This window comes from Thermothielavioides terrestris, chromosome 5 (assembly GCF_000226115.1).
Source record: "Thermothielavioides terrestris NRRL 8126 chromosome 5, complete sequence".
NCBI classification, from domain to species: Eukaryota; Fungi; Ascomycota; class Sordariomycetes; order Sordariales; family Chaetomiaceae; genus Thermothielavioides; species Thermothielavioides terrestris.
The window spans coordinates 1,338,856-1,364,968 of NC_016461.1; the positions used below are offsets into that span (position 1 = coordinate 1,338,856).

Below are 26,113 nucleotides of genomic sequence, written 5' to 3' on the forward strand. Positions count from 1 at the left end.
TTGAACGTAACGCCATGGAGCTGGCCATGGAGTCAGCACCCCAGGATGCATCCCAGAAAGTTTCTGCAAAACGTACGCGCTTGTGGAGGTGGATTGTGTACTCGCGGGCCACAACATCGGCGATGGCCGAGCGGGCAGCCTTTCCTGACGGCTTCTTCGACGACATTCTGACAACAGGCAGTTAGCGGGAGATGCACAACCTAAGTCTCGGCTGGAACATATTGTCCAAGAAAAAAACCAAGCTTTGCGGCTGCCGTTACGTACTTTGCGACGTCGGGATCTCGTGCACTCGGTGTCGGTTGAGTGGTGTCGAGGAGTCGTCGGGTTTGATCAGTTTGACAACCCTCCCTCTGGGGAATTTTGCACCTGGTTTTTTCCGCGAAATCACGAAAGTGCGGGCCTGGGCTCAGAGCCTTCGCGTAATTGCCCTAAAGTGGAATGGTCTCTGTATCCCCACACCTTCCTTTGGTGCTGTGGCTGGCCAGTTGTGGCGGCACCTGAACAGTGGCAGCCAACTGGCCCGCTGTGGCGGTTCACTTTGGACAAACAGCTCCGGCTCCACTGCCTGGGACCTTCGTATTCAATTAAAACTTCCGCGACCCGCTCTTCCCAAACAAAGCGGATTGCAGGGGGGCAACCACGCCTCGTGAAGTTGTTCATTTCGAGCTTCTTCAAGACCCAAGCCAAACCGATTATTACCATTGAGTTTCTCTCGACAATAACCACTCTGTGCGCTGCGCGCATGCTCATTCTTTTCCTGCCCTGGTCATTGGGAATTCACCTGCGTTCCCCTCGCTGCAAAACACATCGTTGCAGCTGAACAACATCACATCAACGAGGTGCAACCAGCCAATTGCTCGGTTGCTCCATGCTCCCGACAGGAACCACGAATTCTGAAGTGGATTTCCAGGCAGACTTTAACGCGACTTGACTTTCCGATCGTTAATCTTCTTCTCATTTTCTTAATCCGTCTCCGTTCAACTGCTTCAATTTGGCCTCGGTCAAGATGGCGGACGATGCGGCAGCTAGTCCCTCCCCCCAACCCGACCTGACTCGGAACCGTCTGCCAACCCTCTTCGAGGTGCTTAGCCGGCGTACGCTTCCACCTGTCGACCTGTTCTCCTTCTACATCTACATGAGGGATCAGCAGCGTTCTGTTGATTACCTTGACTTCTGGTTGGTCGCGTGGTTCAATGTGGTCGGTGCCTCTGAAGTGGCTAACCTCATTCCAGGCTCGACGTTGCCCAACACATGTCGCTCTGCCGCCATTATGTGCGAGAGCTTCGTCGATCCGTTCTCGTCGGCACTCCCGATCCTGACAAGAGCTCTAAGCGATCATCGGGGATTCTGGAAGCTCTCGGCGAGATGAGCCACCCTGTTGCGGGACCATCTATGTATGCATCGGAAAAGGAGAAAGAGCAGGATGCGCAGATGTCGGCGTTCTTGCGAGAAGATCGGGGCGACCGCCACGATTCGCCGGCGGGCAGCGCCAGACAGGATCGACCTAGCCCCAATGTCAGCACGCCCCGCGAGTTCAATACGGACTCCAACTCCCCGCCTCATACGGTTGCTCGACAAGACATCAGGGCGTCTGCGGAGAAAATTCTTTACACCTTCCTTCTTCCCGGTGCCGAGCGAGAGATCATCCTTCCGGGATCGATCACACAGGACGTCACGACAGCAATTGAGGAATTCGGAAGGGATGACCCAGAGGTGTTCGACGTGGCTAAGGACTACGTCTTTCAGGCGATGGAGCGGGATGCCTTCCCCGGCTTCCTCAGGATGAAGGCGCTCGGTAACCTCATTCCCCCGACGCTCGTCATGCGGCTTATCCTCGGCCTGGTCTCCATGTTTGGTGGCTTCTGGGCCGCCTTCATTCTGATCTTCCTCAACGAGACGCGGAGAGTGAGGTTGTGGGTATGTAGCATCCGTGTGCCATCATATGCTTTCCATCGCTAACGAGCTCTCAGCTCATCCTTCCTTTTACCATCGGTGTCTACTTCCTTGCCTCCTACCAGTACTCGCTGGATCCTGTCCTCGCCCTGATCGGCCTGAGCGAATACACCCCATTCAATTTCTCCCGGGTGCGGGAACCATACGTCCGCAAGCTTCTTGCTCGCCGAGCGATTATGGTTCTCGCTGTGACGGTACTGGTCGATGCAGCACTCTGCGTTCTCTTCATCTTTGTCCCGGGCAAGCGACTGTGATGGAGCGTTGGCTTGGCTCACGGGAGCTTGTGAGCTGGCGTCGCACCCGATCAACCCCGAGGAAGGCGTCTTCTCAATCGGCAACACTCTTTTCTCCATCACGACAGTCACGACCGCAGATACCTCTACAATAATTTTATCGTTTCCCCCTTCTTGAGCGGGCTCATCCATTCGAATCGCTTTGGAAGCAGGGCATGGGGATGGGGCGTGATCGGTGTTCAGGATATCGGCCTGTTCTGTATTCTGTAATCATTATTTATCGCGAGTGCTTTACATTATGGCACGCTCGGCTTCTCTGATGGAGACAAGGGTCTCTTCTTTGCTCGATGGCTTTTCTCATTCTTTGCTCTTGCGTCGCCGTCGCCGCCGATGTAAGATATTCCGGACTCAGCATCGTGATCTTCCAGGAGTCTACTGGTCTTTGACCCAAGAAAGTTATTTGCGCCGAGTCACATTTCGCACACAGTCACGGTTAGGAGTTCAGGTACTTGGTTTCAAGGGTGGATGAACCATTGCGGTTGCTGTTCATCATTTCCGCCATGAGGGCTTGGTCGCAAATGGGCGACCTCTTCCTTTACCGAGCCTATGTCGTAAGAGAACCGTCCTCCCCGCTTAACGCCCCAAGCTTTCGCTTGCCCGCCCGCTTCTTCCCGTCCGAATCGTCCTCGTCATCCACGTCCATATCAACCTTTTCGGCATCGTCAAGCCCGGATCTGTGGTCGGCAGCCGCACTCACTTGAAGCTGCGCCAGGACTGCGCCGGCTGCATTAGCCCTGGCGCCGGCGGGAGCGAAGAAACTGCTGCCGCCGCCAACCGTCAGCATGCTGTTCATCGAATTTGTGGTGCTGGATGGATCAGAGTTGAGCGTGCGAGCAGAGATTGGCATCGTGGGAGCGGGGCCGCCGGAGCGCAAGAACCGGGGCGTGGCGGATTGATAAGAGATGCGATTGGGGACTTGCCCACCCTTCTGCTCCTTCTCCATGAGCTTGTGTGTCTCCTCGGCGCGAGCGGCTGCCCGCGCCGCCCGGCGGTCGGCCTCGGCTCGGACTTGGTTCATCTGCGCGGAAAGGGACTCCAACGTCGCGTCGCACCGTCCGGCCCAGGCTTGCAGGGAGGCCAGAAGATCGCTGATGTCGGAGGGTGCGACGTCGCGCAGGGGCGAGACACTGTTGATTTGGACGACCGAGGCCTTCGGGTTGAGCTGGGCTTTGAGAAGGCCGGCGTAGACCGCACTGATGACGAGCTCTTCCAGGGCTTGACGAGAGGGGAGGTCGAGGGCCTTCTGTAGGGACGCGTAGTCGAGGGCTGGGGAGCTGGCCGTGCTGGTCCTGCTGTCCTTCTTGGCGAGGGTTAGGAGGGAGAGCTGGCGGAGCTTCAGGCGCTGTGCCTCGTTGAGCTCCGGGAGGCCGGGGGTAGAAGTGTATGAGGAGTAGGTGCCATGGCTGAATATTTGGAGAAGGGTCAAGAACGGCGCGAACTCTGGGGATGAGGCGAGAGCTTGGACCTGCGGAGTCTGCAGCAACTCGGTGAAGATGTAGGTATTCGGCGCCGAGGTCGCTCGCACGATCAAATCGGCTGCGGCGCGGGGAGACGTAGCTGATTTACTGAGAGCCAGGAAGGGCTGATGCCGTTGTCAGTCACTGAGGTGGCCTCAAGCTGTCTGGCGAACTGATCGAATGCGGGGCAACGGCGTTGAGGGCGTACCTCGAGAGCATTGAGAGCTCTGGTTTGCTCCATGTCAAGAGATTCGGAATGCTGTGTCCTCAACCTTGAAGAGGTGTCGCTGATTTTGAACCCGTAACTACCTGGATCAAACTTTGAGAATGCCGGAGCCTTCAATGTCGGGATGCAGACTGTTGTGCCAAAGTTCAATGGCGGAGCTGTTGGGTTGTTCCTCCAGGATGCGGTAGCCTTGCTGGTGGGGCTGGAGAGTTGGGGTAAGGCTGAGCCAAATGCAAGCCAGCTTCTTGGCATTCAGTAGGTACTTTGTACTTGTATGAAACTTTGGTACATTACAAAGCATTCCAGTCACGTTGTAACTGGTATAAAACGCTGTCCGATCTTTAGCAAAGTTGTACGTCCCTTATGCCTGAAAAACTGCTTTGAAACACTGGTGACGAGCATTAGGTGGTTGCCTACACTATAAATTTTATTCTGTGTTAGGGTACCTTTATCATTGGCGATCGCGGGATGCGCCTGGATCGGCAGTGCCAAGTCCGCCCAAGATGGACCCAGAAGAAGACACCTTTGCTCGCTTCTGCGGCCCCTCGATCCTCGATGATCTGCTGCTTCGTTCCGTGTTTCGCTTGAGAGGGTGCTTCAGATGTGTTTGACACTACACCCTCTTGTGCCTGTCCAGGGGTTATAACGGGTCTGAGCTTGCTACCCCCGTGCTTTCTCTTGACCCGCTGTTGCAGCGGGTTGTCCAAGCGCAGCTTGAAAAGCAGCAACACAGTTGGATCGCTTGCAAGCGCGCCATCGTGAGAATCGCACAGTGCGCTATCGTCTGAGCGTCCACGGCGTTGGGGTGAATTGGATATGGCCCCCACCATGCTCCCGACTGCACGGTGTGTCAATATTGCCTCGGGATGGCAACAGTGCAGGGCGGGAGAGCATGCAATACACCGAACTATTGGATTTCATTGCCGGGAGAAACCTGTCGTGCGTGTGACTAGCAAAGCTCCTCACGAAAATAGTTGTTCCGCGAATGCTTGGTGTTCGGCAATGGCTATTGGTATAGAATGCGGAAGCGCTTAGCAGACCTTTCTGGCGCATCCAGCGAGTAGCGGCTCGGAAGCCTTGTTAAACCTTCCCTCAGTTTTACAACCCGGCTACATTCTCTGGTACCGTGTACATGTGTAGACAGGCGGGCCGAAAAGGAGCGCCCTGCGTCTTACGCGGCGGCGCGGTTTGTGCGACCCTCGAGACATCAGACGGCGGGCAGCACCAACCTACTGCCCGGGAGTTCCGGAGCAGAGTTCCAAGCCCACAGTGTGCTTCATCAACTTTCCACGGGTCGGGAAACTGACCGGGTACACTCTCAAAGTCGGGTTGGTTGTTGATCATCTTTTGACACCGATTCAAGGCCTCTTTGCGCAATTGTCCATCTCGGAGGTTTGATGAGGTCTGTAAAGGAAAGCAGGATGCTCATCGGAGAGTCGTGATTGTGTGGCATACTTTCGCCTGACAGTCCGGCACACTGTACCCACTCGCGACAGGGGTCTTTCTGTGACGAAAGCCGGGACGGGAACAGGCTGAGGCTGACAAAATCGGATCTGTCGCTTGCGCTGCCGCTGCCGCTGCCACGCGGGCCATTTCGCCGACGGGTATTAGAAGGCGGGGAAACTGGTATCTTGCTTCAGTTTCCTTACTCTCCCGTCGTCTTCTCCGGGAAACCTCAAGAAAACAGACCGCCATCGCTGGGAGTTGGCCAGTTCTGCTTTTCTTTCGTCGAGACGCCACCTTCGACGCCGTCCCAAATGTCATTGTAGCGGCTGTTTCCCCGACCCCGACCGGACCGACCGACCGACCAAGGACATCTCGAGTGTCTCGAGTCGCACCCAGCGCATCCACCGGTCTGGGTCGCTGCCGGACAGCTCTGCATTTGGCTCCAGGCAGCGACTCTACAAACGTCGTCTGGCGTAGTGGTCTTGCAAAATGGCCCCTTCCATCACGATCCCGTCCAAGGACGGTGCGTCGCTCGCAGCGCCAGCGGCGCATATGGCTACGACGACGCTCAAAGTGGAGGGGATGACGTGAGTCTTGTTCACTCGCGGAAGGCTTGGTTTTGCTTGACTTGTTAACATCCTCCAGTTGCGGCGCTTGCACCTCGGCCGTTGAAGCAGGCTTCAAGGGTATCGATGGCGTGGGAAGTGTCTCGGTCAGTCTTGTCATGGAGAGAGCGGTGGTGATGCATGATCCCCAAAGGATATCGGCCGATAGGATACGGGAGATCATTGAGGATCGCGGATTCGACGCCGAGGTCCTGTCGACCGACCTGCCATCACCGATGGCGCCTCGTGCTTCGTTTGGTGCCTTCCCCACGGACGACGCCCCGGCCACGCTGGTTACGACGGTGGCAATCACGGGCATGACTTGTGGCGCCTGCACCTCGGCGGTAGAAGGAGGGTTCAAAGATGTAGCTGGAGTCAAACACTTCAGCATTTCGTTGCTTTCGGAAAGAGCCGTCATCGAGCATGACCCGGCCCTCCTCACCGCCGAGACAATCTGCGAGATCATTGAGGACAGGGGATTTGGTGCCGAGGTTGTAGAAAGCAATGAAAAGGCGCCAGCAACCAAGATGGCACCGGAAGGCCTGCGGCCTGTGTCGACTGCCACCACGACAGTTGCGATCGAAGGAATGACCTGTGGCGCCTGCACCTCGGCCGTTGAAGAAGGGTTCAAGAACGTCGACGGCGTCCTTCGGTTCAATATCAGCTTGCTCGCGGAACGGGCGGTCATCACCCACGACCCGACGAAACTTCCAGCCGACAAGATTGCCGAAATAATCGAGGACCGAGGGTTCGACGCCAAGATCCTTTCGACGACCTTCGATTCGGTCGACCACGCCAGCGGCACGTCGACAGCTCAGTTCAAGGTCTATGGGGCACTGGATGCCGCTGCTTCGAAGGCGCTGGAGGAGAAGTTGACAGCTCTCCCCGGCGTCAAGAGCGCAAGACTCGCCCTCGCGACGTCCCGATTAACCGTTGTGCATATGCCCAGTGTGACAGGTTTGCGAGCGATCGTGGAAACCGTCGAGAGCACTGGCCTCAACGCTCTGGTGGCGGACAACGACGACAACAGCGCGCAAATTGAGTCCCTGGCCAAGACTCGCGAGATCAACGAATGGAGGCGGGCATTCAAGATTTCGGTTGCTTTTGCCATCCCAGTTTTCCTCACCAGCATGGTCCTCCCCATGTGCGTTCCGGCCTTGGACTTTGGTGCGATCAGGATCCTGCCCGGCTTGTACCTCGGCGACTTACTTTGCTTCGTGCTCACCATACCCGTGCAATTTGGCATTGGAAGGCGATTCTACAAGTCGGCTTGGAAGTCGATCAAGCATGGCTCCCCAACCATGGATGTCTTGGTGGTCTTGGGCACTTCGTGTGCCTTTTTCTTCAGTGTCCTGGCCATGCTTGTCTCTGTTCTGTTCCCTCCTCATTCGAGGCCGAGCACCATTTTCGATACAAGTACGATGCTCATCAGCTTCATTACGCTCGGCCGCTTTATGGAGAACCGGGCAAAGGGTCAGACATCGAAAGCGCTCTCCCGCCTAATGTCACTTGCTCCGTCGATGGCCACCATCTACGCTGACCCCATTGCTGCCGAGAAGGCTGCTGAGGGATGGAATACCGGGGCTGGCGTGGAAGACCCGAAGCAACCTGTCGGCGGCAATGCCGCTGAGGAGAAGGTGATCCCAACTGAACTCATCCAAGTCGGAGACATCGTTATCCTTCGGCCAGGAGACAAGATCCCCGCGGACGGTGTCCTGGTCAGGGGCGAGACATACGTGGATGAGAGCATGGTCACCGGTGAGGCGATGCCGGTGCAAAAAACCAAGGGAAGCATCATGATCGGCGGCACGGTCAATGGTCACGGGAGAGTCGACTTCCGCGTCACCCGAGCTGGCCGCGACACCCAACTCAGCCAGATCGTCAAGCTGGTACAAGACGCACAAACCAACCGCGCGCCGATCCAGCGGCTGGCGGATGTGCTTGCGGGTTACTTCGTGCCGACAATCTTGGTCTTGGGTCTTCTGACGTTCCTCGTCTGGATGGTCCTCAGCCACGTTCTCCCGCACCCTCCCAAGATCTTCCTGCAGGAGGCGAGCGGTGGCAAGATCATGGTTTGTGTCAAGCTTTGCATCTCTGTCATCGTGTTCGCATGCCCCTGCGCCCTAGGACTCGCCACTCCCACGGCAGTGATGGTGGGAACCGGAGTCGGCGCGGAGAACGGCATTCTGGTCAAGGGCGGTGCGGCCCTCGAGACTACAACCAAGATCACTCAGGTCGTCCTTGACAAGACGGGCACCATCACTTACGGAAAGATGAGTGTGGCCAAGGCAAACCTCGCCTCTCCTTGGGCAGACACCGACTGGCGACGGCGGCTGTGGTGGGCTATCGTCGGCCTCGCCGAGATGGGCAGCGAGCACCCGATCGGCAAAGCTGTCCTCGGCGCGGCGAAGACCGAGCTTGGCCTCGGTTCTGAGGCCACAATCGAAGGCAGTATCGGCGACTTCTCGGCGGCAGTTGGTAAGGGCATTGGTGCCTACGTCGAGCCGGCGACTGCCAACGAGCGGGCCCGGTACAGAGTCCTGATTGGCAATGTCCAGTTCCTCCAAGAGAGCAATATCAGCGTTCCCCAATCCGCTATCGAAGCCTCCGAGCGAGCCAACACGGCCCGCCCGACCAAGTCCAATGCCGGCACGACCAACATCTTCATCGCCATCGACGGCGTGTACGCGGGCCACCTGTGCCTCTCCGACACCATCAAAGAGGGCGCTGCCGCCGCCATTGCGGTTCTCCACCGCATGGGGGTCAAGACCGCCATGGTCACCGGCGACCAGCGCGGGACGGCCCTCGCCGTGGCCTCGGCAGTCGGCATCGGCGCCGAGGACGTCTACGCCGGCGTCTCGCCCGACGAGAAGCAAGCCGTCATCCGCCAGCTCCAAGAGGCGGGCTCGGTCGTGGCCATGGTCGGCGACGGCATCAACGACTCGCCGGCGCTCGCCACCGCCGACGTCGGCATCGCCATGAGCTCGGGCACCGACGTGGCCATGGAGGCCGCCGACGTGGTGCTCATGCGCCCCAACAACCTGATGGACATCCCCGCCGCGCTGCACCTCGCGCGCACCATCTTCCGCCGCATCAAGATGAACCTCGCCTGGGCGTGCTTGTACAACGCCATCGGCCTGCCGTTCGCCATGGGCGTGTTCCTGCCGCTCGGCTGGCACATGCACCCGATGATGGCGGGCGCCGCCATGGCCGCGAGCAGCGTCAGCGTCGTGGTCAGCAGTCTGTGTCTGAAGTTCTGGAAGAGGCCCCGGTGGATGGACGAAGCGGAGGCGGCGGAGAAGGGCGGCGTTGTACGGAAGGGAGATGGATGGGGGTGGATGGGTGGCCTCAGGCAGGCGATTGGCGGACTGTTTGGTGGGAGGAGCAAGAAGGCGGAGGGATACGTGCCCCTTGCGACGCTGGACCGTGGGGAGTTCGTTGTCTGAGACGGGAAGATGGCTACTACTCCTCCTTTGTGTCTTGGATACGGCGGGAGTTCAGGAGCGGCTTAGCGTGCGGTGCCTTCGATCGTCCTGGTTCCACATTGTCTCAGCGCTTGTTATATACCTCTCTCTCTATATGTGTGTGTGAGAAAGAGATTATAGGAATACTCAGTTTCCCCTTGGGCGTGGTTGACCGCATGACCCAGCACTAGCTGTAAAGATGAATGAGCTCTTAACTGCGTTGGATAGAAGTGGCTCATGTATATGTGCCTCACTAGGACGCTGATATTGCAGCTGAGGTTGGCAGCTTGAGGCAAATGATGAACATTCTGGGGTCGTCGGGCCCAGCAAAGAATACCACAATAACGGCACAGGTGTTGGCTTGGCCCCGTAGCACAGGACGTGAACGATGAACGCCGCTGGGTTCTGTCATCTAGTTCTCTATGCTGATACAGCTACGGGATTGGTGTTCCTTCCTCCCGCGCCCACTCAGCATGGAAGTGGCCGGCAGTGATGGGTGAATGCCCGGTCTTGCTGGAGTTGAATCGCGGATGCCGTGCAACTAAGTAACAGAGCAGAGCCCGAACCCTGAATATGTTTCAGGGCTGACAATAATCAGCCGTCGCGACTCGGATGGGCTGCAGACGAGTGCCGAATGCTGTCCGAGTGTTCTCGGGTCCGATACGGCCACCGACGGTGATGCCTTGGGGCGACACGTTCCCTGAGCTGCTTGTGCGCCTGGGCTTGTCGACTCGTATCGCGGACGGGCCGGCCGGCCTGTATTCGGGGTCGAAGGATCGGTCGTTCTAGAAGTCGGGCTGGAGGTAGGCTCTCATCGCCTTGACGGCATCCCCGTCGTGGGCCTTAAGCAGTTCGGTAGCCTTGGCTTTCGGCAGCTCCAGCTCGTCCACCTGTTCCCGCAACACAGCGTCAGATGTCCGTCCCGAATATACCACCACCCACCCCTTTGGTGCGTTGGGCTAAAGACCGGGGGACTCACTAGCAAGTTCACGTCGGCCGCATCCACCTTGACCGCCTTCTTGACCTCTTTCTTGACGGCGCCATCACCCAGCGCGCTCATGGCGTTCTTGACGGCCTCCTGGTCGACCTCGCGGGCCGGGGCAGTCTCGTCATCGCCGTGCGCGTCGAGCTTGGACAGAGCCGCGGCGGCCTTGCGGTCCTCGGCCGACTTGGCGGTCGGCTGCACCTCGTCCTCAACGTCGCCCGTCGTGGCACCTTCGACGATGTCGGCGGGTTGTCTGTCTTCAGCCATTGCGAGTGTGCCGCGGCGACCAGGCGAAGTGGCTTGCTGGATTGGGATGTGGATCCTTTGATGTGTCGAGAGCTCGAGGGCGGCTGGAGCTCGAAGTTGCAGTGGTGGGGGAGGGGCAGGTCCACTGTGTATTCCGTACTGTGTAGTTGACATGCTGTAACACTGGCTGTACGGTATTTTTTTCCCTTTTTTTCTTATTTTTCCCAGTTTTCATTTTTTTTCTCTTTGTTTTCTTCTTCTTCTTATTTTTTTCCTCTTTTTCTTTCTTTTTTTTTACCTAGTACGAATTACGCGGTGTTCCATCAACCGCTGTCAACCGCTCACTAAATGTCACCTTACAGTACGGAGGTACTGCGCCCTTTAGGTAACTCAGGTAACGTTAGGGCAAAAGAGGCTAGCTCCGCAGCACTGGAGGGACAAGTATGTCGATTTCGATTGGCCAATTCGACCTTTCTTTCACCCCCTTCCTGGATGTGGCCGACGTTGGACTTGACTCACAGGCACAATGGAGCAGCCGGAACTCAACCATCTCTATCATCAGCCTGGCTGAACAAAACGGCGTCTTGGGGTATCCTCGCCGGATATTGCAGTAAAATTATCGGGGCTATGAGATCAGCTTGGTCTCTCGCACTTGAATCCATCTGTTAATGACCCGCCTTATACCTCGGACAAATTTCCCATGAGCGAGGAATCATCCCTTCCAGCCACCAATGGGCATGCGCCCGAGTGGACGCCAGACTCCTGGAGATCGAAGCCGATCAAGCAGTGCCCCGAATACCCAGACCAGGCAGGCCTCGCCAAGGCTGTGTCCGCACTGAAGCGCCTGCCGCCCATCGTGCACCCGCGCGAGATCATCCAGCTCAAGCAGCACCTCCGCGATGTGGCCCAGGGCAAGGCCTTCGTGCTCCAAGGCGGCGACTGCGCGGAGCTCTTCGACTACTGCGAACAAAATGCAATCGAATCCAAGATTAAACTGCTCCTCCAGATGAGCTTGGTGCTCATCTGGGGCGCCAACAAGCGGGTCGTGCGCATCGGCCGCATGGCTGGCCAATATGCGAAGCCGCGCTCCAGTCCCATGGAGACCATCAACGGCCGGCAGCTGCCGTCTTTCCGTGGCGATATTCTGAACGGCTTCCACCCTGATGAACGGGACCTCGACCCCAACAGGCTAGTCAGGTATGCATTTGCCCTGATCTTGGTCTCCTGGAACGCAATGGCACGAGGAGAACTTTCCCGCTGATCTGTCCTAGGGCTTATCACCACTCCTCAGCAACGCTGAACTATGTCAGAGCTGCCATCTCGTCTGGCATTGCCGATATAAGCCGCCCCCTTGACTGGGGACTCGGCCACGTGCGCGACCCAGTGCTCAAGGCTAAGTACCAAAAGGCCGTCGACTTCCTCAAGGACATGCGGAGTTTCATGCACACCATCGGCGCCGAGAACGAGAAATTCCACACGGTTGATCTGTTCACCAGCCACGAGGGGCTACTCCTAGAGTACGAGGAGAGCCTTACCCGCCTGCTTGACGACCCGACCTCGCCCCCCTCCCAGCCCCACAAGGCGTACTACGACACGTCCGCCCACTTCCTCTGGATCGGCGACCGCACGCGGCAGCTCGACCACGCGCACGTGGAGTTCTTCCGGGGCGTCGCCAACCCGCTAGGCGTCAAGGTCGGCCCGACGACGCCCGCGTCCGACCTGCTCGCGCTGCTGCGCACGCTCAACCCGGCGCGGGAACCGGGCAAGATCACGCTCATCACGCGCTACGGCGCCGACAAGGTGGGCGCGCTGCTGCCGGCGCACATCCGCGCCGTCGAGGACAGCGAGTACGCGCGCACGGTGGTGTGGCAGTGCGACCCGATGCACGGCAACACGCAGTCGGTCAACGGCGGCATCAAGACGCGCCGGTTCAGCGACATCTTCAGCGAGCTGCAGCAGACGCTGCGCATTCACAAGGAGCAGGGCAGCTATCTGGGCGGCGTGCACCTCGAGCTGACGGGCGATGCGGTGACCGAGTGCCTGGGCGGGAGCGAGGGCCTGGACGAGGATGATTTGTCGACCAACTACACCAGCTTCTGCGATCCTCGGCTTAACGAGAAGCAAGCGTTGGAGCTGGCGTTCTTGATTGCTGATCACTACAGGAGTGAGAGGCGGGACGAGGACGAGTCGGCTTGACATGTGTTCAGGACGGACTGCATATGTTCGGAGCAATGGCAGAAAAAAATTGGTGTCAGATTAGGAGAAATAAACACGCTAGATCCAAGTGTGCGCCTAGCTTTGAAACTCGCATATCGCTCCATGGCTGGAGCAAGGTCAGACCTCCCGTCGTTAGCTCTAGGAAAGGTTCGTCTATCTCATGACACATTCATATCTTGATCCTGGACTCGTTTCAGACCCCAATCCCAATCCTTCCGACCGATATCCTATCGACATGGCATTGCCAAGTCCCCCTCGCCGCCCCAAGCGGGGATCACAGCCCTCCTGCTTTCACAACACACTCGCCCTTGACCCCCTCCTTCTCCTTCCAACAACCCCGCTCTCCCCGTGGTTCCGCCACCGTCAGCCCAAAAGCGTGATCGTCTGGGCGCCCTCAAACGCGTCGCCCGCCTCCAGCGACTGCCACGCGCCCACCGCGCCGGGCTCGATGCAGATCATGTTGCGGAAGCCGTCCTTGGGCGCGAAGTCGGCGATGCCCTGCGCCTTGTCGGCCCACGGGTTCCACACGACCACGTTGCTCAGGTTGTCGCGCGTGACCGCGTAGACCGGCCGGCCCGCCTCGACCACCGTCACGGGGCCCGCGCCCGGATCGCCCGCCGGCGTGTACACGCGGTCCGTCTCGCCCGTGATGGTCACCTCTGCAGCCGACTGCGTCTTGCGGGCGCCGCCGTCGACCTTGTCGATGTACGACGCGTCGGCGAGGCCTTGGACTTGCACGGCGGTGATGTCCTGTGTGGGTGGGAAGGTGAGGGGTGGGTTGTTGTTAGCCGAAAAAAAAAGTACGTCGCCGCGGGCAGTGTGCGAGATCGGAGGCAGAGGAGGGGAAAGGGGAATGGGAAAAGGGGACAGGGGAAAGCGGGAGCGGGGCAATGTGTACCTTGACCCGCAGGTAAGTATGCATCAGCACCTGGCAGTCGAACGGCGCCGAGTCGTCGTTGGTTACGACGATGCTGGTGGTCAGGCTGGTCTGGGTCAGCGTGACGCTGTAGATAAGGTTGAACTTGAACGGCCAGCGTGCGGCGGCGATCGGGTCCAGTCCCGGCGCCGCTGAGCTGAGGCCGAAGTCGAGCTTGACGGCCGGCCCGTTGGCCGCGCTGCCGGTCTGTGACTCCGACGTCGACTTGCCCAGGAACTCCCAACGCGAGGTGCGCGCGAAGCCGTGTTGCGGCAGGTCCTTGGTTTGGGGGTGGGTCGGGGCAGTGCCGAAGACCTGGAGAAACACCCGAGCGTTAAATCCAGCACGGCCACACGATGAATACCTCCCATCTCAAGGCGGGAAGGAGGTTGGGACAGCGGACTAACCGGAAACACAACGGGAATCCCTCCCCTCACCGCGCGGCTCCCGTCCAGCTTGGCCGCCTCACTCAACCACAGCTTCTCGTCGCCCTGCGCATCCTTCCAGCTGATGACGGTGGCGCCGTAGAGCAGGACTGTGACGCTCTCGCCCGTAGGCAGCTCGGCAATCACACGTGAATTGTCGTCCGAGAAGGTCACTGTCGCCTGCGGCGGCAGGCCGGGGGTGGAGGACAGCGTTGGCGGCTTGGGCTTGTTGGCGCGCTCGACCATCTTGTCTTGTTTTCTCGGTAGCCGTGCTCTGCAAGAGTGGGCTGGCCGGCTGGCTGGCTGGCTGGCTGGCTGCTTGGCTGGCTGGATGAGTGTGGTGAGGAGGGAAGTGGAAGTTGTTGGCAAAGTTGCTAGGAAGTAGTCATTCCTTCTTCCCCTTAATGAACGTGGCGGATGCAGCCCGGTTGGTTGGATGCGCGAAGGTGGGATGCGCCGTTCGAGCACAGCAGCTGCGGGGTAGTTAATGTTAGGTATCCGTGGCTACGGTGGGGAGTTCGTTCCAGGTGGATGGATTTCTTCCGTTGGTAAACCGCAAGTTGCCAAAGCCAGAGAGGGCCAGCAGGGCTCTGCAGCCCCTTGCAGCTGTATTTAAAGTGCCAATTGACTCGGGAGGATTGCTTCCTGTGACAAGGTGCAGAAGTGGCAAGCCGGCCCGCGAAGCAGACCACGGCTTTGACTTGATCTCGCCTTGGATATGTTCATGCCGAGTGAGCCCCGCGGGATGCGGGATGCGGGATGCGGAGCGTCTGAGCAACAGCGGCGGGGTAAAGACGTCCGCCAACATGGGGCGGGACGAAGATGATGCTACTGCAGAGCGCGCATTGGTTCGACCTCGCATTGGTTCGGCCTCCTGTGTGTGCCCGTTGGTTTGATGCGGTCGGACGCAGTCAGACGCAGTCAGATGCAGAACCTGAAACGCCGCCACCGTCTTGCTGCGGTCACCGCACACTTCAGGTGAGCCCAAGCTCCCTTGATGATGACGTCGAATCAACTTAGTTGGAAGTACATATGGAATCAAGGAAGGCACCATCCTCAATTCCTGGTTGGTAACCTGAAGCTGCCGCACTTTATTGTGCGGTGATCTCTATTGGACTTGATGTTCCTGTAGCCTCGCTTGGCCATGTCGATGTTTTTTTGAACAATACCCAACAACCAGACATCCAGACACCCAGTGACCCATGCCATGCAACGTTAAACCATACACCACGCCTATATACGCCACTAAGTATGCAGAAACAAATTACCTGAACGTTATGCTCGCCCCCGTCTCTCTGCTTCGTACAGTTCTCTCTTCATATCCATGAACATATCCTCAATCTGATAAACCTCTTGTCGGGACAGCCGCGCCGTCCGCAGCTCGTCCAACCCGCTCCGAAACAAGTTCATGATCTTTTCCACCGGCTTTGGCGCGGCCGTCTCTGCTTGGTCCACCATCGCCACAGAGCCCGTCGTGTTTGTTGTAGGGATCATATTTTGGACTTCCTCTTCTTCGGTGAGAGGCTGTTGCACGCTAGCGTGCATCGGTTGCTCGGCTGAGGCTGGCTTCGGGCAGTCCTCCGCAGACGCCGGCGTGCTGTCTTCCTCCTGGTGTTGACTGTGACTGAATTCGAGCGCAATTTGGCACTGCACGTCCTGATCGTCTGCTTCGACTTCCATAGCGTCTCTGGTATCAGAGACTGTAAAGCCTTGCCAGCTGTCGCCATCGCTCGCGCTTCCCGAACTTTCATGTTCGGCTGATGAGCTGGGAATTCGTTCCTCGTGAACGATGCTATCCGCTTCAGCACACCCTAAGATGACTTCCGGTGCCTCCCCAGACCCATGGACTTCAACGTCGCTGTTCTGTGTTGGCGTTGGTTCAATGTCTGACGCCTTCACCGACCCAGCTACCGACCCATGCTCATGTCGATGCCTTTTCGGGCTATTCTCAGACGACTTTGATGACGCCCTCTTTCTCTTCCGACGCCCCACGCGCGACTTCGATTGCGAGCTCGCAACATTCTCTGGCAAAATGCTCGGCGATCTTGTCGAACAGCCTCGAGTGCTTCTTGAAAGTGCAGGCAACTCAGCCTTTTCCGGACTGTCCCCAACAACAATGCAGTCGGCGATCGGCGAATCCCGCCCCTTACCATCAGGGGATACCGACGGAGAGGTTCGGTGGTAGTCTGAGCGGTCAGATTTGCCCGAGTCCAGCTCAACCACCAGTTTGAGAAAGCTTGTGTCATCGATGTCGCTAAGGTCAAACGAGGTGTCGCCTGTAGGAACCACCGGGATTCGGTTGGCGTCCGGTGCTTCCGCCCCATTGCTGGCTCTCTCTGGCCGTCTTGGCGTCGGTGGAAGGGGACTGGATGGCGCGTCCACGAACACCTCACCGTCAGACTTGGGCGTCGGCGTCTCCCGAGGAGCCCGAGACTGTGAGAGCCGGGCGGACCGTCGTGGAGTAGAAGGGTCCTCTTCCGCCGAGTTGCCGGATGGTTCCGGAACTGCAACCCCATTCAAGGGATCGAGGACCATGCTATCCTCGACTATCTCGTCCGCAGGTGACTCTGGTTCTGCTCCGTCGTATACCCCGGTTGCATTTTCGGGGGAATCGGTAGCATCAACGACTTCGGGCAATGACACAACGCTGACATAGCCACGTTGGCTCGATGGGTCGGGAATGACGGCGTGCCGATTCGCATTTGGTGACCCCGAAACTGGGGAGGAAGAAAACTGCCACTCCTCGAGTAGGCTGTGGCTGGCAGACCGGGATCTTATCTCTGCTGCCAGGGGGTTCCCTCTGAGCTCCGGCGGCGACGAAGGGGGATCAGTCAAATCATGCTCCGGCATGACCAATGCTTGACCACGCCGAGGGGTTGGTGTTGATGAGACGTAGTCGTCAAATGCTTTCTCGGGCTCGGGGGTCGTGGCTTGCCGCATCCGAGAACCACTCAGGCGCATCATTTGCCAGTCGGCTTCTTTCGGCGTGACGCCTGGGCTGGACCGCATTGCGGGGAAGAGGGCGGCATTCTGCCGTTGCCGTTCACGAACCTCTTGTTGCCGCTCCGTCAAGACCTGAGACTCGACAGGGTTACCGAAGACGGACGAAGGCTCGATCGCTGCAAAATGGAGTTGCGAGTCGTCATGTCTGAATCGACGAGGCGTGTTCTGTCGGTTCCTCGACACTGGGATTCGTTGCGGAGAGGCGCTGGTCGGCTTCATGGCAAGCTTGAGCGAGGCTGGTGGCTTGGGCGACTTGGACCGAGAAGAATCTGGACGGGGGGTCCCTCTTCGGCTGCTGGATCGCGTTGAGGGATACCTCGGCAAGCTGAAATCATCATCAGAGTCAACGAAGGACTGCTGCTGCCCAGCGCACTCGACACTCGAGGTTTCGAGCCCTGGTAGGATGATGTCGGCATGAAGCTGCAGTTGCACGAGGGCGGCCTTGAGATCCTCGGGGTAGTCAATATGCCCGACGTTCTCAAAGAGTCTATTCCACAAGGAGATGCTCGCGTTGACGATCGCTCGATGGCAGGACGCAAAGGAGGCGCGGAAGAACGGCCCAAGGCACTGCAGGTGCCGCTCGGGGTGTTCGACCTCGCTAATCAAGTGGGAGAGCTTGTCCCACAGTGATTTGGTCTGGCTGGTCAGCTCGTGAATGTTGCCGGACGGAGCCAGTTGCACTTACCGAAGCAAGAACGGCACTAGACTGGCTGCCAAGCAGTCGTTGGCTGTCCTGAAACCAGGGAAGAAACCCGTCTTGAAGAGCAGCCATCGCCTTGAGGAACAGCTGGCGGTTGCACCTGTCGAAGAAGCCACCAAGCTCCCTCAGAAGCCGGGCGCTCTGTTCCGCGTTGGTGGGGCCGAAGTTGGTGTACAAATCCTCCAAAACCTCGTTAACAACCTTGTAGAGGCTGTCGAAAGTATCGAAGGATGAGGAACGAGAACCAGCGAAGACTGTGCCCCATAGATGTTTTCGGGCAGCATCCACGGCTTGTCTTTCGCGTGGCTGCGTTGCGATAGCGATCAGTTCAGTTACATACCGGGCGCGGTTGAGCTGCTTGTCATTGGTCCCTCCGGTGGCCGGCTGGTCAACAAGAACCTTCGCCAGCGGCTCGATCATGACCATGGCCACTCCCGCGTCCCCAGTTTCCTCACGCGCCCGCTTGAACGCAGCAAAAAACAGGGACTCCCAGTGCTTTGGCGGAAGATTCGGCGTCGATCTGATGCCGCGTTCGAGGACCTTGACAATGTCGCGATAATCGTGCCCAACCGGGGTCTCCCCTCCAGAGCCGCTCGAGTGGTGGCTGTTCTGGATAGGCTCAAGCCAGCACAGGATATTCTCAGCCACCAGCAACCAAGTACCGTACGGCAGAGGAATGTCCATCGGAATGCCTGACAGCAAGTCCTGGGCCAGGTCCATTCTCGCCCGGTCCCCCTTGGAAGTGAAAAAGGGGGCGAAGACCAAGCCGAAAAACTCGGCAAACTCCTTGTCGTCCGGAACGCCTGGGGGAAGCGTCGACAACATCGAAAAGAGGGTGTGAAGTGGCGCCTTCGCTGGAGCCTGATGCTTGCCGCTTTTCTCCGTGAACGGAGGCAGGCCCAGGGAGCTGATCATTGCTTTCAGATATGCCTGCACAGCGAGGAGGAATTCCAACACACTGGGCTCGGCGCCATCCTGGTTCGGCAAACCCCGCTCCCAAATTCTTTGCAAAAGATTGAGGGCTTCTGTTACGAAAAGCGCAGTGTCCTTGGAGACTTTGATTTCTTTAGCCGCCGCGGAGGCGACGGCGGAAACCAGAGTCCGCCAGAGAGCGAAAGTGGTGGTGTCAGTTCTGGCCATCGCAAGGAAGTCCTGCTCGAGAATGGGCTCGATCGCGGCGAAAACTCTACCGGCGTTGCGCCTGATCCATTTGGGATCAATGGCCGGGAGCTCTGCGGGCTTCACGAGCGCAGTTTCCACGATGTGGTCAACTCTCCACCTGCGCGGTGTCAGACAGTCAAAGAGACCGGTGAGAATGGCGGTGGCCTGGTGACGGTTATCCTCGGCAGACTCCGCGGTTCGGTCGAGCAGCTTTGAGAGGACCGGCTTGACACTGGTGTCCCAGTAGGTTTCCAGAAGTGTCGAGTTTGTGTTGGGCTTGAAGGCGTAGTAAAACAGGTTGCATATGCCACCCAGAACCGCCTGCCGCAACTCCTCTTCTAAAGGCTTCCCCGAACTTTTCCGTCGGAGCTGGCTGATGAAGGGCCTCGTCAAGGTCGCCAGATCCTTCGGCGACACGGGCTCTTCGAGGTGCATGAGGTAGGTGAGCCGACCCCAAGCACGGTTGGCGGCAATCTTTGTCGGGAAGTCGACGCTGTTGAAACAGTTCTGGATGATGTGTAGCCATGGACCCGCGTACTCCCACTTGTCAAGACGGACACGCAGGAGGAGGATGACCACGCTCCAGATCTCGGGGACGACTGCCGACTCGTGCTTGTCCTTGGCCATGGCCCTGAGCCTCTCCTCGTAGTACTGGATATAGCGCCGGTCCTCGTACGCCAGGTTGAGGATTTCCATGACCTTCCGAGAGAGTTGTTTTTCGTGACCAATACTAAAAGCCGCTTCTAAGCCCAAGGAGATGGCCGCTGATCGGATGTCCCGCAGGTTGCTGAGCATATCCGTGAACAAGTCGAGTAACCAGTCCGAGTGGGCGATCATGGGCTGCCTAGACTGCTGGACAAGTTTCCGGTAGACGAAAATCCTAGACAAGACTATGCTCTTCCCCTTCAAATGCTCCTCAATGTTGTGCAACGACGACACCAATCTCGCCACTCTGTCGGAGGACATGACTTTGGGCGAGAAGTTCTGGAGAGAGATGACCTGCATAAGGCGGCGGGCCGTGTCCTTGGGGGTGGACACGTCCTCGAAGGAGCGGATGCAGTGGTCGATGATGAACACGCCGAAGTCGTTGGAAATGGTCGAGGCGATTGCGGGAAAGTGCAGGAAGGTGTTGAGCAGGTTGAGGGCATGGTTGACGAGGGAGGTATCGAGATTGCCTTCGGACGTTCTTGCCACCACATCCCGTTGCATGAACTGAGTAAACAGACCCATCTTCTCTTGTAGAGCGACCCGATCAGGCAGATTGTTGGACGCCTTCCATGCTCGTGTCAGCATCAAATAGGCGTCGAGCTTAGACTCGCGGTCGCCCCCAGCGAGTTGCTGAACCGTTGATTCCAACATGGCGCCCAAGTTCAATTGGAAATCCGAGGGATCACAATCGTTCGCAGTCGCCGGTTCGAGGAGGTTCGGCACTTGGTTGGTGGCCTTGAGAATGGACTTGACGGGCTTCGACGCGCTCCGAGGCAGGGAGACGGGAGTCGGATGCTGGGTCACGCCGTCGGTGTACACAGGCGGATCCTTGTACTCGGCCTGCACCGAGAAGCCGACCTTTTTCCGTATCCGGCGTGAGGCAGAGTCTGTCGCGGAGGAAGACGCGGGGGACTGGAAGCCGGGTGGTGTGTGCAGGCTCAATCGGGAGTCGCCGGAGCCCAGCGTGGGTTTGACTGGGGCTGTAGCATCATGATCCGCTTCGCGCGGGGGAGTCGGCGGTCTCGGCGGCAGACAGCTTAAGAGACTGGACAAGACAGCGGGCGATGACATTCTGTCCAGCTGGCTAGCCTAGAATGGAGGCAGGCTGAACTGCGTCCGGAGACCAGCGGATCGTCACCTTGGCGGGGAGGGCAGCTGCGGCATCGAGATCAAACAGAAACCCAAACCGATTACGAGCAAAAACGGTTGCGAATACAATACCACAAAAGAAGAAGAACTCCGAAAGCCAGAAAAAAGCGTCGAATGACAAAACGGGGCGATAAGTCGCCGCAGATGGGGTGAAGGTGAAGGATGGATAGCTGGAGCTGTCCGCGAGACGCCAGGCAATTAAGGCTTTGACGCGATCGCGCGGCACCTGGCACCTTCAGGCGCGTCTGCATCGCGCCCCTGGACCCTCTTGTAAGTTGGTTCGTCTGGGCCCCACATCTCAGCCTCCTCTTTTTCAGACCCTTAAGCTCGCCCACCCACTCAATATGGGGAAGTTTCCCCCACATTTTTGAGCTTGCGCAACAGGTATCCATGCGGAGTTTGGAGGTACTGTACCTACATACATTCACTAACGAACGATCCCATGGGCATACGGAGTTGGCCGCAAGCGAAGCACCTTACTTGGCTTGAAAAAGTTCGTTGCTCTGCATCTTGAGATTTGCGAGGCTCGAGATAACCAGTGTTGATATCTGCGCAGAGGCATCGGCTTTCGGTTGCCAGCGCAGCTCCTGTGTTGAAGCCCAAGCTCTGAATTCAGATGCAAGAATCTTCTTGGTACGCCGTATCGGAAACACTCATAGTAGTTATTCCACACATGGAGCAAAAAGACACTGAAAATCCGGTCAACAAGTTTAACCACCGACCCGAGAAAGGCTCCATAGAGACTCGTGTGTATCCCTAAAGCCTTCCGGTTAGGCACATTGGATCGCATCTGAGCGTGATTCAGTGGCACTCAGGTTGTGCCCACCACTAATCCTGTTTCTTTATCTAGACGGGCAGAAGAGGTTGGAAAAGGTGGGGCATGCTTACACTGTAACCGAGACAGCCATCAGCACTCCGCTGTGTCCCTCCCGTGCCAAAGGTGATGATTGATCATTCAATTTCCTTCTCTTTCCCAGACAACATCCCACTCTGCCAATAAAAGGCGAGACGCGTGCTTGAATAAGTTACACTGCCTAACAACGCCTCTTCTCACTCCACCATTCTGAGTGTTGAGCTTGGCCATGTTGTCATTCGGCAGCCTCTCCGGTCCTGGTGTGTCCTTCCTCCCTACCCCGAAGCTTCCCAATACTGGCTGACAACTCCCGCAGACAAGCTAGGTGCTGTCAGGAGGCTTCTGGATAAGCTGACTGAAGATCTGAAGTCTGCGACTCTTTCGCTTCAAGGTTGACTCCCATGGTGCCAAGTGGGAGGAACGAGCGTTCGCTGACTCTGCAACAGAGCGTGACGCTGCCCTCGAGGAGCTGAAAGTGTACGGCCGCGATCCCAGCTTTGCAGACCCTATTTTCACCAAGGATGTATGTCAGTTTCCGACTGCATTTCTTCATCACTGCCTTCTTACACAGCTCATAGGGGATTGAGACCCTCACCAAGCATGCCTTCGAGAGCACCTCAGACAGCACGTCCCTCAATGCGCTCAGGGTCCTTTGCAATTCCCTGTTTCTCAAGTCCGAAACAAGGCAGATCTTTGTCGATCTAGGATATGAGCCCAAGGCATGCGAAAGACTCAAGAACGATAGCCGGGATTACGAGTTCCTCATCTCCAGATTGATCCTCCTCACTACCTACGGCACAACGATCAACCTCCCAGATCTAATCGAGAAACACGGGCTAGCGGCCGCCATCGCCCAGAACTTGTCAAGGCACGCCGCCCGGGTCTCTGCACAGTCAGTCGCTGCTACCACAACAGACCCGATGGAGGAGATGGCCCTTGCAGAAACCCTCAAACTCCTCTTCAATGTCACCAACTTCGCCAAAGACCACGTTAGCTTTTTTGACCTGGCTCTGAAGCACATTGCCACAATCCTCTGCAACCATGCGCTCCTCCAAACAACCAAAACCCCGCTCGACCCGCCTTTCGGCCTCCTGATTAACGCCCTCCTGAATCTCGACCTCACCACGCCCACCGCTCAGTCCGCCCTTTACCCCGCAGCTGAACCGGCCCGCATCGCCGGCCGTCTCATCCAGCTTCTCGACCTATCAATGAAGGCCTACACCGACAGCGAGCTTGACCAAGCCGTCAGCCCACTGATGTGTGTCCTCTCCGCGGTCTATAAACACGCACCCGTCGCCAGTCCCGGCAAGGGTAGCGGTGACGGCGACGGCGACGCGCGCGGCTTCATCCGATCCAAACTCCTCCCCACCGAAGAAGATCGTAAGAGCGTCCTCGGCAAAGCCGACACCCTGCCCTCGCGGCTGCTGCGCAACTGGTCGAACCCGCTAGCCCCGCAGTTCCGCAGCGCGGTGGCCCACCTGTACTTCGACATGTCCGACAAGAACGCGGCGCAATTCATCGAGAACGTCGGGTACGGGTATGCGTCCGGGTTCTTGTTTGAGAATCACATTCCGGTCCCAGAGGAGGCAATGGGGCAGGATGGGAAGGCTTCTTCGTCGTCAGGCGGTGGCAGCGGTGGGGATAGGGGCCCGAAGAGGCCAGTAAACCCGATCACGGGCCAGTTTTTGGATGAGGAAAGGGTTGTCGATCTGCCGGAGATGACCGCGGAGGAGAAGGAGCGGGAGGCGGAGAGGCTATTCGTGTTGTTCGAGCGGTAAGTGGTTTATCCTCTCCTTCCATTCGTCTAGTTTATCTTGAAGGAGTTAGCTAACAGATGTGGATTGAACAGGCTGAAGGAGACCGGGGTGATGTCGGTGCAGAATCCTGTGGAGAAAGCCGTGCAGGAGGGCAGGTTTGAGGAGTTGCCAGATGATGATGACCTCGCAGAGGACCTGGATTAGTGAGATGGCAAAACATACGTGGATCGGGTTACGATGCGGACTGTTGCTTGATGCTGGGCATTATTGCGATGAGGAAAATGGAGCTAGATGATGTTCCCTACACGCAAGTTGTGCCAACACAGCGAGGGAAGCAGACAGCCTTTACTCTATGTTGACATGGAGGAGTTCATGCTGTCGCTGAGCTGGGAGCAGCATACTGGTAAGGCCTGCATCGTAACCGAGCCTTCAGGCAAACTGTCAGGTTACTAGCCTTTACCACGGCCTGCCGATAGAGCGTCAGGTCAGACGGCCGATTTACTCATCCGAGCTGTCAGGCAGCATTCCGAGCCCATTCAGAGCTTCTTCGTGGTTTGGCAAGCCAGAAGCGTTCGGAGGCTGGCTAACTCCATAGAAACCTGAGAACTTGCCCACTTGATAAGACATCAACATGTTGGAGTACAAAAGCGGCGGTTCCGCTGTTGCAAAACAATGACGCGAGATAGAATATGAAACGAAAATGGACAATCTACTCTCCTTACCACACACTTCCGAGATATCCACTTGAGGCTATTTGCATGGATGATGTCGAAAAGTTCCTTCTTGGCTTATGCTGGGAGATAAACCGGAATCAACCCTAACCCTTGATCAAGGCTTAGCTTCGTCTTGGTCTAACTCGTCCTGTTTGGAATCCAACGGAGTAACTTACCAGCGGTCACGTCCAACCCGACCCAGAAGCCAGAAGCGTGTTTACATCATGCGCAGTGCGGCTTCAACTCGGAAGTAGCACAACATCGCCTTCGTTTCCCACTGAGGTAGGCGATGCAAGAGTCGAAGCTCTGAAAGAACGTAAGATATTTGCCTTTTTTTTGTTCTTGAATTTTTCTATTTCCCGAACCCACTTTGACCTCCGACCGCAGCACTCTTCGCAACGCGACACGCGGCAAGGTCAGGAACTCAAACCGCCACCGTCGCGTCGAGCTCCATCGAGCTCCGTCTCGCGCCAGCTCCCGATTATCAACCACTCATCAGCAACTCCAAGTTGCGACTTTCGACGCGTCTAAAATGCCTTTCGGCGAGGACATTTTGGACGGGGACTTGAGTCCCCCTCTGGTCCAGAGCGATCTCATCGGCGGGTAAGTCACCAGTTGTCGCAAGTGCGGTCGCAGGCTTGCTGTCCTTGTTTTTTCTACATCGCATTTCGCCCCCAGTCCCTGTTCTTGATAATTTCCTGTTGTCCACTTACCTGTTCCCCCTTTCACTGTGTCCATTTTCATCTGAGGTCCCCCATATCGGCCAAATCCTCGAAAAGGCGCTGCGGTGTGACGCGGCCTTCGCTGCGTCCCGTACCACTCACTGATTGACATTATTACAGCTCGGTTGAGCCTGAATCACCTGTCGGGCAGGGCTCTGCTCCTGGCAGAGGTCTGACTGTTGTTACGCTCGATGACCAGGCTGGGATGAACGGCTCGGCAGCCCCTGCGCCGGAAGCGGAATTGGACATCGACGCAAAAGATGAGGCCGAGGTGACCTCAACCGCGCCTGCACCTCCCTCCACCATCAAGAAGCGCGGCAGACCGTCGCTGTCAGGCCCAGCTACTCCAGCCAAGTCTGTCTCTTCCAAGACCCCCACGTCGACCAACAGTGCGGCCGCACCGAAGAGCGCTGGCCGTAGCACCGGCAAGCGCAAGGCTGCGGAATCCGAGCCAGAGCTGAAAGAGGCTGAGACTACCCCGGCGCGCAAGCGAGGCCGCCCTGCACGCTCTGCCGGTTCTTCCGCCAGCGCGCGACTTGCCGCCAAGGCTGCTAACAAGCCCACCCGCGGTCGTCCCAAGTCCGCTGCTGTAAGCCTTGCCTTAGATATCGGGTTCTTCGGTTGCAGTCTAACGCAAAGAAGCAGCCTGCTCCTAAGCCTGCTAAGAAGAGCGGGCGGGCTAAGAAGGTCACTACTAATGACGAGGTGCCTGCCGGCGAATACGAGGTCGAGGAGATCGTCGATTCGGCCATCGATGCTGACACCTTAGAGCACATGTACTTAGTCAAGTGGTACGTTAAATCCGAGCTCTTCTTTTTCCAACGATGGTTTCGGGTACCCTTTAGCTGCTCCCCAGAGAGTTCCTTCGCTCCCGGGCTGCTCGCGATGTCCCGGTTTATGGAATAGCCCACTTACGTTGTTGAACAGGAAGAACTATCCGGCGAGCGAGAACACGTGGGAGCCGAAGAAGAATTTGAGAGGCTCGCTCGACCTCGTCCGCGAGTTTCATGCTAAGCAGAAGAAGGCCAAGGCGGAGGAGGCCGCGAAGAAGGCATCTGCCAAGAAAGCTGCTGGCCCCTCTACTGGGGAGAAGAAGGCGACCAGGGGAAGGAAG

The 26,113-nt window shown here is 57.6% G+C and overlaps 9 protein-coding genes across 9 annotated transcripts; 5 read left to right on the forward strand and 4 right to left on the reverse strand.

Annotated features, from left to right (window-relative positions):
* The first annotated feature begins 878 nt into the window (after positions 1-878).
* THITE_2121166 (uncharacterized protein) lies at positions 879-2,346 on the forward strand. The gene is made up of 3 exons (XM_003656438.1): positions 879-1,176; positions 1,233-1,917; positions 1,971-2,346. Exons 1-3 carry the CDS (start codon positions 1,007-1,009, stop codon positions 2,205-2,207), a joined length of 1,092 nt encoding a protein of 363 aa, XP_003656486.1. The 5' UTR covers positions 879-1,006; the 3' UTR covers positions 2,208-2,346.
* Positions 2,347-3,009: 663 nt separating this feature from the next.
* Positions 3,010-4,279, reverse strand: THITE_2121170 (uncharacterized protein). Its single transcript, XM_003656439.1, has 3 exons — positions 3,912-4,279; positions 3,171-3,828; positions 3,010-3,052 (listed from the first exon to the last, which is right to left on the reverse strand). Exons 1-3 carry the CDS (start codon positions 3,942-3,944, stop codon positions 3,036-3,038), a joined length of 708 nt encoding a protein of 235 aa, XP_003656487.1. The 5' UTR covers positions 3,945-4,279; the 3' UTR covers positions 3,010-3,035.
* Positions 4,280-5,629: 1,350 nt separating this feature from the next.
* On the forward strand, positions 5,630-9,562 carry THITE_2121173 (uncharacterized protein). The gene is made up of 2 exons (XM_003656440.1): positions 5,630-5,962; positions 6,021-9,562. Exons 1-2 carry the CDS (start codon positions 5,865-5,867, stop codon positions 9,424-9,426), a joined length of 3,504 nt encoding a protein of 1,167 aa, XP_003656488.1. The 5' UTR covers positions 5,630-5,864; the 3' UTR covers positions 9,427-9,562.
* Positions 9,563-10,042: 480 nt separating this feature from the next.
* Positions 10,043-10,900, reverse strand: THITE_2121174 (uncharacterized protein). Its single transcript, XM_003656441.1, has 2 exons — positions 10,424-10,900; positions 10,043-10,334 (listed from the first exon to the last, which is right to left on the reverse strand). The coding sequence occupies exons 1-2, from the start codon at positions 10,694-10,696 to the stop codon at positions 10,230-10,232; spliced, it is 378 nt and encodes a 125-aa protein (XP_003656489.1). The 5' UTR covers positions 10,697-10,900; the 3' UTR covers positions 10,043-10,229.
* A 273-nt stretch (positions 10,901-11,173) lies between these two features.
* On the forward strand, positions 11,174-12,962 carry THITE_2121177 (uncharacterized protein). Its single transcript, XM_003656442.1, has 2 exons — positions 11,174-11,872; positions 11,947-12,962. The coding sequence occupies exons 1-2, from the start codon at positions 11,376-11,378 to the stop codon at positions 12,869-12,871; spliced, it is 1,422 nt and encodes a 473-aa protein (XP_003656490.1). The 5' UTR covers positions 11,174-11,375; the 3' UTR covers positions 12,872-12,962.
* A 13-nt stretch (positions 12,963-12,975) lies between these two features.
* Positions 12,976-14,660, reverse strand: THITE_127436 (uncharacterized protein). Its single transcript, XM_003656443.1, has 3 exons — positions 14,216-14,660; positions 13,791-14,123; positions 12,976-13,642 (listed from the first exon to the last, which is right to left on the reverse strand). The coding sequence occupies exons 1-3, from the start codon at positions 14,477-14,479 to the stop codon at positions 13,256-13,258; spliced, it is 984 nt and encodes a 327-aa protein (XP_003656491.1). The 5' UTR covers positions 14,480-14,660; the 3' UTR covers positions 12,976-13,255.
* A 459-nt stretch (positions 14,661-15,119) lies between these two features.
* On the reverse strand, positions 15,120-21,191 carry THITE_2121179 (uncharacterized protein). The gene is made up of 2 exons (XM_003656444.1): positions 17,922-21,191; positions 15,120-17,872 (listed from the first exon to the last, which is right to left on the reverse strand). Exons 1-2 carry the CDS (start codon positions 20,874-20,876, stop codon positions 15,509-15,511), a joined length of 5,319 nt encoding a protein of 1,772 aa, XP_003656492.1. The 5' UTR covers positions 20,877-21,191; the 3' UTR covers positions 15,120-15,508.
* A 615-nt stretch (positions 21,192-21,806) lies between these two features.
* On the forward strand, positions 21,807-24,034 carry THITE_2121182 (guanine nucleotide exchange factor synembryn-like protein). Its single transcript, XM_003656445.1, has 5 exons — positions 21,807-22,067; positions 22,124-22,198; positions 22,254-22,330; positions 22,386-23,581; positions 23,657-24,034. Exons 1-5 carry the CDS (start codon positions 22,037-22,039, stop codon positions 23,766-23,768), a joined length of 1,491 nt encoding a protein of 496 aa, XP_003656493.1. The 5' UTR covers positions 21,807-22,036; the 3' UTR covers positions 23,769-24,034.
* Positions 24,035-24,597: 563 nt separating this feature from the next.
* On the forward strand, positions 24,598-25,955 carry THITE_2121185 (uncharacterized protein). Its single transcript, XM_003656446.1, has 3 exons — positions 24,598-24,880; positions 25,120-25,588; positions 25,642-25,955. The coding sequence occupies exons 1-3, from the start codon at positions 24,810-24,812 to the stop codon at positions 25,903-25,905; spliced, it is 804 nt and encodes a 267-aa protein (XP_003656494.1). The 5' UTR covers positions 24,598-24,809; the 3' UTR covers positions 25,906-25,955.
* The last annotated feature ends 158 nt before the right edge of the window (positions 25,956-26,113 follow it).